The sequence below is a fragment of the Watersipora subatra genome, chromosome 3 (assembly GCF_963576615.1).
Source record: "Watersipora subatra chromosome 3, tzWatSuba1.1, whole genome shotgun sequence".
NCBI lineage: Eukaryota > Metazoa > Bryozoa > Gymnolaemata > Cheilostomatida > Watersiporidae > Watersipora > Watersipora subatra.
In genome coordinates this window covers 38,802,471-38,819,345 of record NC_088710.1, presented here as the reverse complement: position 1 = coordinate 38,819,345, position 16,875 = coordinate 38,802,471, and the positions used below count along the sequence as shown (strand labels likewise).

Here is a 16,875-nt window from a genome sequence, read left to right as displayed (position 1 = left end):
CTGTGTTGTAGGCAGGGTTATTAAAAATCGATGATTTTTTTTAAATCAAAAAAATCGATTTCTATTGTTTTATTTGATTTTTTTTATTTAAATCGATTTTTTTGATTTTTTTTGTTCCAAAAAGATGTTTTGTGTTCTAAATTGCAAGTTATTGCTATCAATTTGGAATTTATGATTTGCAGGAGTATTATGTAGTTTTATTACAACAACTAGGAAATGAAAAAAAACATTTACACAGTTAACATTTGATAAAAAGGACAACATAATTTATGCGTTGGACATTAAATCCCAGAAACGAAGATGAAGAATCACAGAGAACAGATCACACAACTGCTAAGCTGCAGACATATTCATAGGCACTTGCTGTGGCAGCTGTCACTGTTTTGGGTGCTGTTTGAGGTTTCTAAATTTTTTTTAGATTATAGCTACTTTAAGTTGAGCAACCTTGCAGCACTGTGCTTGACAATATGGTTTTAAATTTAATCATTAAAAAGTATCATTCAACATTGAAAAATATTACCTTTAAATGGCTTCAGTCGAACGTTTTAACCTGCTGTTAAAACATGGATCATGGAAATGTTCGTTGCAGATAAGTGCTCAAGGATCAGGCTTATTCACTCTTCTGCGGTTGCGATACCATTGTAAATAACGAGAGTTCTCAGTTGCTTTGTTTGGAAATCTAAAAATTAAAATGAAACTGTAGTAGTTAATTAGCAACAGTAGTAATAACAATAGTATTATTACTCTTATCTCCTTACTGCTAGCTAGATCCAGGTACAACAATAAATAATATTATAAGCACGACAAACACTTCCTTCAAATATAAATATTTAGAAATAACCTAATGGGTTGTAGTTCTAAAATATTAATATAAAAAAAAATCAAAATTTAAATAATAAAAAGCCTTCGTTCTGAAGGAAGAACATTTCACTCACTAGCTTATAAATTTATCTAATCACCGACAAAATACAGTCAAACTCGTACACTCAGTAGTGACACTGATCGACTCTCACTCACCCAGTGACTAGTGTAGTAGAACTAACTAGTGGCAGTACTAACTAGTAGTAACACAACTATTAGTAGTCGTAGACTTGAGCAATAGTAACAGAACTAGTAGTAGAAGTGACTCACTTGTGAAATGTCATGCCTTTTCCTTTAAAAGTCCATTCTTGCAGTTTTTGCAGTTCATGGAATAGCAATAGCACTGTGCACCTACACCCTTATCTCTCGTACATAAATTATTAGTAGCAATCTCAGTAGTCTGTTCCTTTGATTGAGCGGTGTATTCGTGACCTTCCATAGCTGTTAAATCTGAAATTAGATTTCTTTCTCACATTGAACACAATGAAATTAACTTGAACATTAACTGATAATGGCGTCGACCGGATTTCCGTACTCGCGAATGACCTCTTGCCATTCCAGGGGTTTTAAGTTCAATGACAAGACCCATCATTCATCAATGCTTGATTCAACATTGCAATGTTCTCCATGGATGTTGTGCCGAATGGCTATCTTTGCTTATAACATCTTCCCTTCTTGTAATTATTTTCGGATTTTATTCGTTGTGTTGGTTTTAGTTTTGCTAAATGAATAACCTATTGCACCCTTATTAACAAGTTTCTTTATTTGAGTCACTTCCTGCCGCTGTCTTGACAGTCATTATCGCCTTGTCTGTTTGAATACACCTATAACTTGATGCAGAAATGTTTCTACCAGTGTTTTCACTACAATTTACTACAGTAAGCTGTTTATTAAGCGCGTGAGATTTCATTTTTGTGAAATTGTGAAAATTCCTTTTTTGTTGTTGATTTGGTGTGGTTTTATATACCTAAGGAAAGAAGGCAACTTCATATTTTGCTAATTTTTTTAGATATTATTATCTTCACTCTCCTTGTTTTCACACTACCTCATCTAGGCCAACTCCCTTCTTTGCCTTCGTGTTTTAATCTGCTCTTCTCAATGTACCTCTGTTTTGTATATACACTACATGTATAAGTTGCTGTTGTGGTGTTATTCTTGTGAAATTGGTGTGGCCAAAAGATTGCTGTTGCTTTTGATTTATTACTTCAACACACAGTTTTAGAATGTATTGATAGTTTAACACACAGTCGTAGAATGTATTGATAGTTTAACACACAGTCGTAGAATGTATTGATAGTTTAACACACAGTCGTAGAATGTATTGATAGTTTAACACACAGTTGTAGAATGTATTGATAGTTTAACACATATTTGTAGAATGTATTGATAGTTTAACACACAGTTGTAGAATGTATTGATAGTTTAACACACAGTTGTAGAATGTATTGATAGTTTAACACACAGTTGTAGAATGTATTGATAGTTTAACACACAGTTGTAGAATGTATTGATAGTTTAACACACAGTTGTAGAATGTATTGATAGTTTAACACACAGTTGTAGAATGTATTGATAGTTTAACACACAGTCGTAGAATGTATTGATAGTTTAACACACAGTTGTAGAATGTATTGATAGTTTAACACACAGTCGTAGAATGTATTGATAGTTTAACACACAGTCGTAGAATGTATTGATAGTTTAACACACAGTTGTAGAATGTATTGATAGTTTAACACACAGTTGTAGAATGTATTGATAGTTTAACACACAGTCGTAGAATGTATTGATAGTTTAACACACAGTTGTAGAATGTATTGATAGTTTAACACACAGTTGTAGAATGTATTGATAGTTTAACACACAGTTGTAGAATGTATTGATAGTTTAACACACAGTCGTAGAATGTATTGATAGTTTAACACACAGTCGTAGAATGTATTGATAGTTTAACACACAGTTGTAGAATGTATTGATAGTTTAACACACAGTTGTAGAATGTATTGATAGTTTAACACACAGTTGTAGAATGTATTGATAGTTTAACACACAGTTGTAGAATGTATTGATAAGACCTTGATTACTGATTACTGATACTTGATTTTGACCTTGATAAGCACATAGCAGGTAAATGACTAGCTCGTCAAGGCAAGTTTTTAACAAATTCGGGTGTATAATATTTTAGGTAGTCGGTGGAATTATTTTGTTTATGGCCCAATAATGTAGCTTATGGAGAGAAATTTCTATTTGCTCCACCTTGATAGCGTACATGCCCCTGACAGTGGATGTTCTTTCGTACTACATGTAAATGTTTAAGAAAGCTGACCTTTGCGCTTGTTGATGAAATAGTTAAAGTACTGCATGTTCAGATTGGGCTCATATGTCTGGGATTCAAGGCGTAAATGTATTTTAGGGCAATACTTCATGTTTTATAAATAACTGAATGATGCACATCTCATCTTAAGTTTATGGTCAGAAAGTTTGCCATCAGATATCAGTACTTAACTCTTTCACTACTGCTCTAAATTCGCTATTTTGACCTAATTAATTCAAACAGATTTTTGAAAATTTGACATACCGCTAGTATTTATGCAATATCTCGAAAATCAATGAAAATATCATTTTACTGTAAAATGCATCTTATTCAGAACAAAATTCTCTGCGAGATAAGTACAAAAGTGTTTAGTGAATCCCACTCCAGCAAATATCTGACGCTTCCTCTGCATTGAACGAACGTGGTCGATTTATTTTTGCCATGACAATAGTGATCTGGTTTTCCCGTTTTGAAAGATAAGTAGAAATGGAATTGCTTAGCAAAGAAAATTCGATTGGTTTCACACGATCAGCAACAAGGTTGTTTCGTTGGGAGCAAAATTTGATTGGTCTAGCTAATGCGTAGGCTTCGTAATGAAAAAAAAACGTGAAACCCTATTGGTTAGCCGATTCATCGGTTTACGGTCTGTACTTTTATTTCCGCGATTGCCGAAAATTCATCGGCTCACGGTAGTGAAAGAGTCTATAGCATCATAAATACCAGAGACATCAGGCTAACATATTAGCTCATTCTAGTTTTTAACCTCAATATTCGGTGATGCCTGAAAGCTTACACAAATCTTGGGATACACTAATCTATGGTAGATATTTTACTCATGACTGTCTTAATTATCTTGTACTCATGACTGTCTTAATAATACCTAGGCATCCGGACATCCATAGTCATTTGACTGCAATGGAGTTTACAAGTTGCATTTTGAAACACCACTTTATTTCAAGTGCTGTTCATGGTATGTTTTCCAAGCTTTTGTTGTCAGTTCGCAAAGTCATTTTTCGATTTCATTAGCTATTCAACCGCAGTCTTTTATTACTGAGTCATATTATATATTTATTCATAACTTTCTCTGTTGAATACATTATGACTATTTCAACAAAAATATTTGCGGTAACTAGGAACACTTATGTACCTAGTTACCCCGAAGCTCTCTGTTACACCAGAAAGCTTTGTGTTAATCACATTGATATTCCAAGAAGACTCAAGCCTTTTTCTCAAAAATAGTAAACATGTTTTGGCTGTTTGATGGAAGGGGCTAGGTTCAGTGTGAATCTGATCTATGAATTTTATGCAACCACATAGCAGTAGATAGAAGAGCATGATGCAACCACATAGCAGTAGATAGAAGAGCATGATGCAACCACATTGCAGTAGATAGAAGAGCATGATGCAACCACATAGCAGTAGATAGAAGAGCATGATGCAACCACATAGCCAGTAGATAGAAGAACATGATGCAACCACATAGCAGTAGATAGAAGAACATGATGCAACCACATAGCAGTAGATAGAAGAGCATGATGCAACCACATAGCAGTAGATAGAAGAGCATGATGCAACCACATAGCCAGTAGATAGAAGAACATGATGCAACCACATAGCAGTAGATAGAAGAACATGATGCAACCACATAGCAGTAGATAGAAGAGCATGATGCAAATATTCTATTGATTATAACTCTACATTAAAAATCTTCCATCTTCATCTCCCATCTTCAATTAAAAAAGTTTATTCCCTTTCATCTTACGACTGTTTGAATCAAACTTCTATCTTTAAGGAAGGGGGTAGATACTAGATTGTTAATTAGTAACTGATGTCTTGGTGATCTACATGCAAGAAACAATCATGTCTTGGGTAGTTAAAAGACGAATTTGAGTATTACGCTACAATCTGTATGGCTGAACTTCCTAATAAGAGCCATGAGAGCAAGCTTAGACCATTGCGTAATCCAGAATGCTGCGCGTATTTTAGACGACATAATGAGACATAATGACCCATATCACCCAATGAATCATTGCATCCCGCATAGCTCAATCGGTAAGGATATCACCTGGTTATTGGGAGGTTCCAAGATTAAATCAAGCATGAACTGACTATTTCATTCCTGGTTTTAATAGCTACATGTCTATCTGGACACACCGAATGACAGACTAAAGATTGATATACAATATATATATATATATATAAGATATATAGATATGATCTTTATATTAATATATTGTCGTTGTTTATTTATAAACCACGACGTTATATTATCTTTATAGTGTCGCAGTTTATCTCAAAACTAAAGACTGGCATAATTAGCTGCCTAGTAAGAATTAAAAAACACTAACTCATTCAACTAGTAGTTATTTTCTTAATGGCGGCGCATATGCGCTGCATACATCGGTATGCAGAACGTTTCAAGAACGTAAGACATTTCAACAACCATGCAAGAACGTAAAAGGCAAGAAACTTTGCAAATCTACATGTTTCATAGAAGGCCCTGATGTGTATCTAGTAAATCATTTCGTGATACCATACATTATGGTAGTAATATAGAAACAAAATTCTGGCTTGTTTTTATCACAATTAGTGGAAACCAAATATTTTTCACTTTTGCCACCACATTCACCGCAACATGTATCAACAAAGATTAACAGGAAACGATTTAATTTACAATTGGAAGTTATCTTACCTTTTAAGATTGGACTAACGGCTCATTTTTATTGTAACACCCAAATCCATTGACTGTGTGGTAATGATGTCGGTGCATCCTGGTTGTTGTAGAAAATTGCCATTTTAGTACTTTATATTTGAAGATGTCCTCGACTTTGTTAAGGATCCCGTCTCTGCTGGTGACTATAAAAAAGAGGAAGATCCCAAACTATACGTATCAGCAGCCACTGGGCGAGGTCCACTCACCCACGAATGGGTAAAAGAGAGAACGGTGAAGGGAGTTCATTCGGCACCCATCATGTGTGCCTACAAACTCTGTTATGTAGAGTTTAAGTATTGGGGAATGCAGACGAAGATAGAGAGGTTCATCCATGATACAGGTAAACACTCGACATGAGTTCCTTTTTTCCACAATAAAGTATTTGTCAGCTTCTTCAATTTTGTTCCTGTTCCCGAGACATGCAAAGCCCACTCCTATTGCAGATTTTTTCTTGACTTTTGTCCAGCTTGCGCCTGGAATGGCTTCGGCGTTATTAAACAATCCATTGCTTACAACCCCTGCGATGAAATACATTTTTAGTTTACTAATTGAGTTCTCTCATACAAGTTTAGAAGAAACTAATATAGAACCATCGCATTTTAATTTTCTGGAAATACACCCAAGTTTTGAAATTTATAAGCTGTCATGCTTAACTACCATTTTTAATAGTCAAGAGACAAAAAGCTTTCCGTGAGAGAGCACCTATGAAATACTTTCCCAAACACAATATCAGGCAATTCCTTAATATTAACTCAGCCAGTATAGTAGAAAAAGAAAACACGTACGTACAATGATCGTAAAAATGCACATAAAAATCATATACACAATGCATTCTGGGTGTGCAGGCTGCCGGGGCAAAGTTCTCACTACCGGTGACATCCTGCAACCTATGCCGGGATCATAAAAAAGTTCAACTCGCTGAGCTTTTCCGATGGCCACCGCCCGCAAAAAAGTTGCCATCAGATCCCGCTGGACTGCTGTTTCTTAAGCCTGTCAGTACCTGTCACCTAAATGTCTCCTTTCTAGTTAATTCTTTCTAATCTGAACATCTGGTTATCTTGGAGTTTTTTTTAGAATAAATATCAGAAATAAAATAGAGAAACATAATATTTATTTTGCACACTCATTGATGTCTTCATCAACTGATCAAAGTTTTATTATACAGTAGAAACTCCTACAAAGGAAATACTCCATTCCAATAGCGTTTATGTTATAGGAATTTGACATTATACGGACATTAAAATACAAGTAAAAATCCTAATCCATTCCAAGATCATTTAAGGTCCAAACTCACCTGTTTATCCCTTCAAATAGGCAAAAAGTAAACCTAGTTAGTAACTGTTGTATTATCGGTTTATGCTTACAACATTTCTCTTCTTTCTTATTACTTTATCTTGGTTTAGGGTTCATGATTACGGTAATATATCGTCCAGTTGAGTTGAGCGCACACCTTCAATGTCAATTAATTTAAATGATTTTTTTTCCTTTTTTCTGACAGTTAGGTTAATAGTTGAAAAAAAGATGAAGACTATTGTATATGTTTAAAATATAACAAAAGTTTATAATTTACTATCGTAAAAGTTATATCTATCTGTTTGTTTCGGAAGCTAGGGTTAGAGGTCAAGGTTAGAGGTTAGGATAAAAGATTGATCTCAATGAGGCTCCAATTTGTGACATTCAGATTAGTAGAATCATACTCTAACACCTGCACCAATTGACTGCCTTCAAGTAGCCAATTGCCGAATAGTTGTGCTGCTACTTATTCTCTTTGCTTTATCTGTGAGTCTACTCGTGGGAACGGCTAGACTCACAACCCCCGAGTCACCGAGCCGACTCGGGATCGACTGGGTCCGGCTCGAGTAGGATCGGCTCAGCCCGACTTGGCTCAAGGATGAAAAGGCGGAGCCTGTTACAGAACAAACATAAGATGACGTGATGGACCAGAGAGACAGCCAGTTTGCATGTGCTTATGAATTTTTGTATTCTGTACAACATAATATATAAACTAAGCAAATATATATTAAATTATTAGAGTTGAAACGTGGCGCTGGTAGAGGAGCCGTGCAGGCTTCCTTTACAGGCACTCCTGACAATCACTCACGACAATCTAAGCTTTGAGGGTATTAGTATATCTATATATATCCTATATCTATATACAGTAGGCGCTCCTACAATGTAAATAATCCGTTTGAGAAATGTTTATATTATAGGGAATTTACATTATAAGCACAGTAAAATACATGCGAATTGTCTAATCCATTCCAAGACCTTTCCAAACCCACCCCCTTTGATCATGCAAAAATGAAAAACTTGACTCAACTACTAATTTGTGGGCTGTACCATAACTGCAGTATTATTGGTTTGCATTTACAACTTTTCTTCTAATAAATCTACAAGTTTAATATAATAGGCCATGATTGCTGTAATTTTTACAATAAGTTGATGGCAGCGCATATCTTCGGCGTTCCTTTATAACGCTCTGCTTATTTTTTCTAAGCAGCAAAGTTTATTCTGCAAAGTAGAACTAATAATAAATATTTTATGTCTACAATAAAGCAAAACAACAAAATATTTTTGCTATAAAAAGCGGTATTTCCTGTTCGTCGTCTATCTGTACCCAGGCATCAAGGCTAGTATAAAAGAAACTTTCGACGATACCCCAACTCATCACATTCAGGTTGGTCGACCGATCCTGTAACACCTGCACCAATTGATCGCCTTTGTATTTATGAACAATTTCATAGCAACTGTTCTCTATTTTGTTGACACATCTGATGATCTATCACGATGAACTAGAATGTCTCGAATGTTGTATATATAATAGATATAACTTTATGCGCATGTCGTTTTTTTCTCGCAAATGCGGCGAGATTGAGTAATCTTCAAATCGAATTTGAGAACTCGCCCGACCTGACACTTTCCGTTGTATGGAATTTTTTATGTAGTAGGAAGCAAAAACTTCACATAAATTCTCTACGATATCAGATATTTACGTTATAAGAGGTATACGTTATAGGAGCATCTGCTGTACTACATTTCTTCTAATCCCTTAGCAACCCTTCATAGTTCACCAAGAAGGGTTTATTAGTTATTACCATTAATGACTGACCTGCTAATAGCAACACAATATTTGACCATTCCGATGCATTTCTCCTAAAACTGCTGTCTTCATGCATATCTGTAATTTGAATGAACTGTCACTTCCTAGCTCTGCGGAAAACAATGGTGAGGGCTCACAGACAAGTTTGGGCATGGCAGGATGAGTGGATGGAGCTGTCTATAGATGACATTCGGAAACTAGAAGCTGAGACACAGAAGGCTCTCGCTGAGAAAATGGATTTCTCTGGGGACCAATCGTCCACCTCTGAAGTTTCAGTATGATCAATCATTTTTGATGTTTAAGAGGAAAATATATTTAGGTACTGCATTAAAGATGTTAAGAGATGCGTAAGAAGGTGTATTAGAACCTATAAGTGATTATGGCATCTGCAGATATTTGCTGTCTTGCTGCTAGAATAGTGAGAAGGAAGATAATTTAATGAAGAGTTCAAATTTTCAATGTCAAACAGGCAGCCAGGCTCCCAACCGCAAAATACAATTTCTTGTAATTTCAATGTTTTGCTTTAGCAAAAATTGTCCAAATTCCTAGCAGAAGTCAAACTTTGATTTGCCTTTTTAAGTGCAAGAGTGCTGTTTTATTCCTACTTAGGCGTTTTGCGAGCTACAGTATATTGAAAACCAAAGTGCAGCATATATGTCAGTAATTAGGTAAATGGTCAGCCAATGCACAAGAGTTTGTATCGAAATGATGCAAAAAACGCGACTCCAAAATTACAGACTGAAATAGTGTGTTTGCACAGGTCTTAAAAGAACCACAACTATCTACAGCTATAATATATGTTATTTTTATCATTTACGACATTATTTATGATTTTATCTTTTAGAGTAGACTCTAAAGTCTGTTCATGAGATTGCATTTCTGTTTGCCTTGAGTTAATATGTTACCTGTTACCTGTTCAATTCTCTTAATTCTCATGTTTACCTCGTCTTTGCTTAACCAAAACACTAATGATTGCAAATCGTTGGTCAACCAATTATGTGGTTGCTCACTTAACGGTTGACTTGCAACAAAATTCACACTACAGTTATTTGGTATCAAAAGATTCGTCATGTCTTACTCTGCTGTGTTGTAGGTGCAAAATGTGTGGAAATGTGATTGCAGGCTCCTAAAAGCTCGCAAACGAACAGTTAATCGCAGCCATCACGAAAACATCAGATTGGAATCCCTTTCCAAAATGGCTCAAATGGGACATAGATGAACACGATGGCTTCTGTTTACACTTTCGTGCAACCTCATTCGTCGAAATATTTTCACAAATATACTTCACGCATTCAATAAAACCATGTCTATTGTCATTACGCGTCTATTTCATCATCATCGTAATGCTGTCACTTTGAGCACTGATATTTCAAAACCTACCATAAAAATTCGTTTAATTTTTAACATTAACTTGAAGTAGTGCATATCATCCTTTGATAAACATGAGGAGCCTGTTGGTCACCTGTGATAGTCGAAAAATAATGCAGAAATTGTTCACGCTGTTTGGCAAAAAATATGGGTCACATGATCAGATTACGACTAAACGATTAGACCAAGCCGAAACAAAACTGTAAAGTAGCGAGCATCTATATTTGATACAGGCTTTTCAGTAAAACCTAAGTTGTTTGTCATAAACTAGTGCTACAAGAAGTTTTATATTGAGCCTTTTATTGGCCTTTCAATTCACGTGATAGCATCACATGTCAAAACAATAACCAAATTGCTTAAGTACGTCAGAGAAATTAAGAGATTACAGACTACGGCATTTTCGTGATGGCTGCGATCAGCTGTTCGTTTTTGAGCCTTTAAGAGCTTGTAATCACATTTAAACGTATATCACACCTACAATACAGTAGAGTAAGACATGGTGAATCTTATGATACCAAATAACTATAATGTGAATTTTGTTTCAAGTAAACCTTTAAAGATTTTTCAGGAGCTATAATCTGCAGAAGTTAGCAATCGTCTCCCCCCTTTTAGTCAATTTCATTGCAAAATTATGTGATCAGATTTTATCGACTTCTCTATTTGTAGCAAGCTATTGGCGAGATTGAGAATTTGGCAGCTGCAGATGGCATGTCAGTTGTGTCTGAGAATGACAAACAACCTTCAGTTGATTCAGTGCAGCAAAAGAGAGTCCAGTGGAGAGAGTATCATTCTATTTCGTCGAAGACTTTGAGTGAGTAACTGTTTTAATTTTATTCTTCATGTGGACGGGAATGTGTACATTCCGTAGAGGCTAAACAAAGGAGTCACAGTATCTTTGGTGCAGAGAGAGGAGTGTGGCAGTGGAGGGTCTCTGATAGCTAGAAAGATGTCAAGTACTTGAAACAGTTTGGACATCAGATTCACTATTTGTACTTTATGCTATTTATTAATAGCATAAAGTAAACACTTATCCTGTGCGCGATATCGTGTGCTCGATATCGTGTACTCGATATCGTGTGCTCGATATCGCGCGCTAGATATCGCGCGCTCGATATCATGTACTCGATATCATGTACTCGATATCATGTACTCAATAACATGCAGCATTTAGTCGTAAAAGTGTTCTTCTAAGATCAGCGGTGATAGACTTACAGGGAGGATCATAATTATGGACCCACTTAAAATGAACACATCTCTTATTAATTCATAGTTTGTTACGTATTTATTAGATAAATTATTTCAATATGCGCATCAATGGAAAGCTAAAGATGTTCTACACATGAGTATCGACTGGTATTTGTATTTCAGTTTGGTTTTGGTCTAATTACTCTGCACATTTTGAAAAAAAGATCCAATAAAAACTAAGTTTGTATTTGTTGACAAAATTGGCTAAATTTATGATTAACACATAGAATTACTGTATTTGATAGTAAATTTAAGATTAACACATAGAACTACCGTATTTGATAGTAAATTTAAGATTAGCACATAGAACTACTGTATTTGATAGTAAATTTAAGATTAACACATAGAACTACTGTATTTGATAGTAAATTTAAGATTAGCACATAGAACTACTGTATTTGATAGTAAATTTAAGATTAACACATAGAACTACCGTATTTGATAGTAAATTTAAGATTAACACATAGAACTACCGTATTTGATAGTAAATTTAAGATTAGCACATAGAACTACTGTATTTGATAGTAAATTTAAGATTAACACATAGAACTACTGTATTTGATAGTAAATTTAAGATTAACACATAGAACTACTGTATATGATAGTAAATTTAAGATTAACACATAGAACTACTGTATTTGATAGTAAATTTAAGATTAGCACATAGAACTACTGTATATGATAGTAAATTTAAGATTAACACATAGAACTACTGTATATGATAGTAACTTTAAGATTAACACATAGAACTACTGTATTTGATAGTAAATTTAAGATTAACACATAGAACTACTGTATTTGATAGTAAATTTAAGATTAACACATAGAACTACTGTATATGATAGTAAATTTAAGATTAACACATAGAACTACCGTATTTGATAGTAAATTTAAGATTAACACATAGAACTACTGTATATGATAGTAAATTTAAGATTAACACATAGAACTACTGTATTTGATAGTAAATTTAAGATTAACACATAGAACTACTGTATATGATAGTAAATTTAAGATTAACACATAGAACTACTGTATTTGATAGTAAATTTAAGATTAACACATAGAACTACTGTATTTGATAGTAAATTTAAGATTAACACATAGAACTACTGTATTTGATAGTAAATTTAAGATTAACACATAGAACTACCGTATTTGATAGTAAATTTAAGATTAACACATAGAACTACTGTATTTGATAGTAAATTTAAGATTAACACATAGAACTACTGTATTTGATAGTAAATTTAAGATTAACACATAGAACTACCGTATTTGATAGTAAATTTAAGATTAACACATAGAACTACTGTATATGATAGTAAATTTAAGATTAACACATAGAACTACCGTATTTGATAGTAAATTTAAGATTAACACATAGAACTACTGTATATGATAGTAAATTTAAGATTAACACATAGAACTACCGTATTTGATAGTAAATTTAAGATTAACACATAGAACTACTGTATTTGATAGTAAATTTAAGATTAACACATAGAACTACTGTATTTGATAGTAAATTTAAGATTAACACATAGAACTACTGTATTTGATAGTAAATTTAAGATTAACACATAGAACTACCGTATTTGATAGTAAATTTGAGATTAGCACATAGAACTACTGTATATGATAGTAAATTTAAGATTAACACATAGAACTACTGTATTTGATAGTAAATTTAAGATTAACACATAGAACTACTGTATTTGATAGTAAATTTAAGATTAACACATAGAACTACCGTATATGATAGTAAATTTAAGATTAACACATAGAACTACTGTATTTGATAGTAAATTTAAGATTAACACATAGAACTACTGTATTTGATAGTAAATTTAAGATTAACACATAGAACTACTGTATATGATAGTAAATTTAAGATTAACACATAGAACTACTGTATTTGATAGTAAATTTAAGATTAACACATAGAACTACCGTATTTGATAGTAAATTTAAGATTAACACATAGAACTACCGTATTTGATAGTAAATTTAAGATTAGCACATAGAACTACTGTATTTGATAGTAAATTTAAGATTAACACATAGAACTACCGTATTTGATAGTAAATTTAAGATTAACACATAGAACTACCGTATTTGATAGTAAATTTAAGATTAGCACATAGAACTACTGTATTTGATAGTAAATTTAAGATTAACACATAGAACTACTGTATTTGATAGTAAATTTAAGATTAACACATAGAACTACCGTATTTGATAGTAAATTTAAGATTAGCACATAGAACTACTGTATATGATAGTAAATTTAAGATTAACACATAGAACTACTGTATTTGATAGTAAATTTAAGATTAACACATAGAACTACTGTATTTGATAGTAAATTTAAGATTAACACATAGAACTACCGTATATGATAGTAAATTTAAGATTAACACATAGAACTACTGTATTTGATAGTAAATTTAAGATTAACACATAGAACTACTGTATTTGATAGTAAATTTAAGATTAACACATAGAACTACTGTATATGATAGTAAATTTAAGATTAACACATAGAACTACTGTATTTGATAGTAAATTTAAGATTAACACATAGAACTACCGTATATGATAGTAAATTTAAGATTAACACATAGAACTACTGTATTTGATAGTAAATTTAAGATTAACACATAGAACTACTGTATTTGATAGTGAATTTAAGATTAACACATAGAACTACCGTATTTGATAGTAAATTTAAGATTAGCACATAGAACTACTGTATTTGATAGTAAATTTAAGATTAACACACAGAACTACCGTATTTGATAGTAAATTTAAGATTAACACATAGAACTACCGTATTTGATAGTAAATTTAAGATTAGCACATAGAACTACCGTATTTGATAGTAAATTTAAGATTAACACATAGAACTACTGTATATGATAGTAAATTTAAGATTAACACATAGAACTACCGTATTTGATAGTAAATTTAAGATTAACACATAGAACTACTGTATATGATAGTAAATTTAAGATTAACACATAGAACTACTGTATTTGATAGTAAATTTAAGATTAGCACATAGAACTACTGTATATGATAGTAAATTTAAGATTAACACATAGAACTACTGTATTTGATAGTAAATTTAAGGTTAGCACATAGAACTACTGTATTTGATAGTAAATTTAAGATTAACACATAAAACTACCGTATATGATAGTAAATTTAAGATTAACACATAGAACTACTGTATTTGATAGTAAATTTAAGATTAACACATAGAACTACCGTATTTGATAGTAAATTTAAGATTAACACATAGAACTACTGTATTTGATAGTAAATTTAAGGTTAGCACATAGAACTACTGTATTTGATAGTAAATTTAAGATTAACACATAGGACTACCGTATATGATAGTAAATTTAAGATTAACACATAGAACTACTGTATTTGATAGTAAATTTAAGATTAACACATAGAACTACCGTATTTGATAGTAAATTTAAGATTAACACATAGAACTACTGTATTTGATAGTAAATTTAAGATTAACACATAGAACTACCGTATTTGATAGTAAATTTAAGTTTAGCACATAGAACTACCGTATATGATAGTAAATTTAAGATTAACACATAGAACTACTGTATTTGATAGTAAATTTAAGATTAACACATAGAACTACTGTATTTGATAGTAAATTTAAGGTTAGCACATAGAACTACTGTATTTGATAGTAAATTTAAGATTAACACATAGAACTACCGTATATGATAGTAAATTTAAGATTAACACATAGAACTACTGTATTTGATAGTAAATTTAAGATTAACACATAGAACTACCGTATTTGATAGTAAATTTAAGATTAACACATAGAACTACCGTATTTGATAGTAAATTTAAGATTAGCACATAGAACTACTGTATATGATAGTAAATTTAAGATTAACACATAGAACTACCGTATATGATAGTAAATTTAAGATTAACACATAGAACTACTGTATTTGATAGTAAATTTAAGAATAGCACATAGAACTACTGTATTTGATAGTAAATTTAAGATTGACACATAGAACTACTGTATTTGATAGTAAATTTAAGATTAACACATAGAACTACTGTATATGATAGTAAATTTAAGATTAACACATAGAACTACCGTATATGATAGTAAATTTAAGATTAACACATAGAACTACTGTATTTGATAGTAAATTTAAGATTAGCACATAGAACTACTGTATTTGATAGTAAATTTAAGATTAACACATAGAACTACTGTATTTGATAGTAAATTTAAGATTAGCACATAGAACTACCGTATTTGATAGTAAATTTAAGATTAACACATAGAACTACTGTATTTGATAGTAAATTTAAGATTAACACATAGAACTACTGTATTTGATAGTAAATTTAAGATTAACACATAGAACTACTGTATATGATAGTAAATTTAAGATTAACACATAAAACTACTGTATTTGATAGTAAATTTAAGATTAGCACATAGAACTACTGTATTTGATAGTAAATTTAAGATTAACACATAGAACTACTGTATTTGATAGTAAATTTAAGATTAGCACATAGAACTACCGTATTTGATAGTAAATTTAAGATTAACACATAGAACTACTGTATTTGATAGTAAATTTAAGATTAACACATAGAACTACTGTATATGATAGTAAATTTAAGATTAACACATAGAACTACTGTATTTGATAGTAAATTTAAGATTAGCACATAGAACTACTGTATATGATAGTAAATTTAAGATTAGCACATAGAACTACTGTATTTGATAGTAAATTTAAGATTAACCCATAGAACTACTGTATATGATAGTAAATTTAAGATTAACACATAGAACTACTGTATATGATAGTAAATTTAAGATTAACACATAGAACTACTGTATATGATAGTAAATTTAAGATTAACACATAGAACTACTGTATTTGATAGTAAATTTAAGATTAACACATAGAACTACTGTATTTGATAGTAAATTTAAGATTAACACATAGAACTACCGTATTTGATAGTAAATTTAAGATTAACACATAGAACTACTGTATATGATAGTAAATTTAAGATTAACACATAGAACTACCGTATTTGATAGTAAATTTAAGATTAGCACATAGAACTACTGTATTTGATAGTAAATTTAAGATTAACACATATAACTACTGTATTTGATAGTAAATTTAAGATTAACACATAGAACTACTGTATTTGATAGTAAATTTAAGATTAGCACATAGAACTACT

General features: G+C 32.0%; 1 protein-coding gene across 1 annotated transcript in view; it reads left to right on the top strand.

Annotated features, from left to right (window-relative positions):
* The window catches only part of LOC137390587 (protein retinal degeneration B-like), a 122,734-nt gene that overhangs the window by 34,660 nt on the left and 71,199 nt on the right, over positions 1-16,875 (top strand). Inside the window, exons 5-7 of the mRNA XM_068076916.1 lie at positions 5,992-6,228; positions 9,097-9,263; positions 11,023-11,167. Coding sequence (XP_067933017.1) covers positions 5,992-6,228; positions 9,097-9,263; positions 11,023-11,167 — 549 coding nt within the window. The remainder of the gene's footprint in view (positions 1-5,991; positions 6,229-9,096; positions 9,264-11,022; positions 11,168-16,875) is intronic.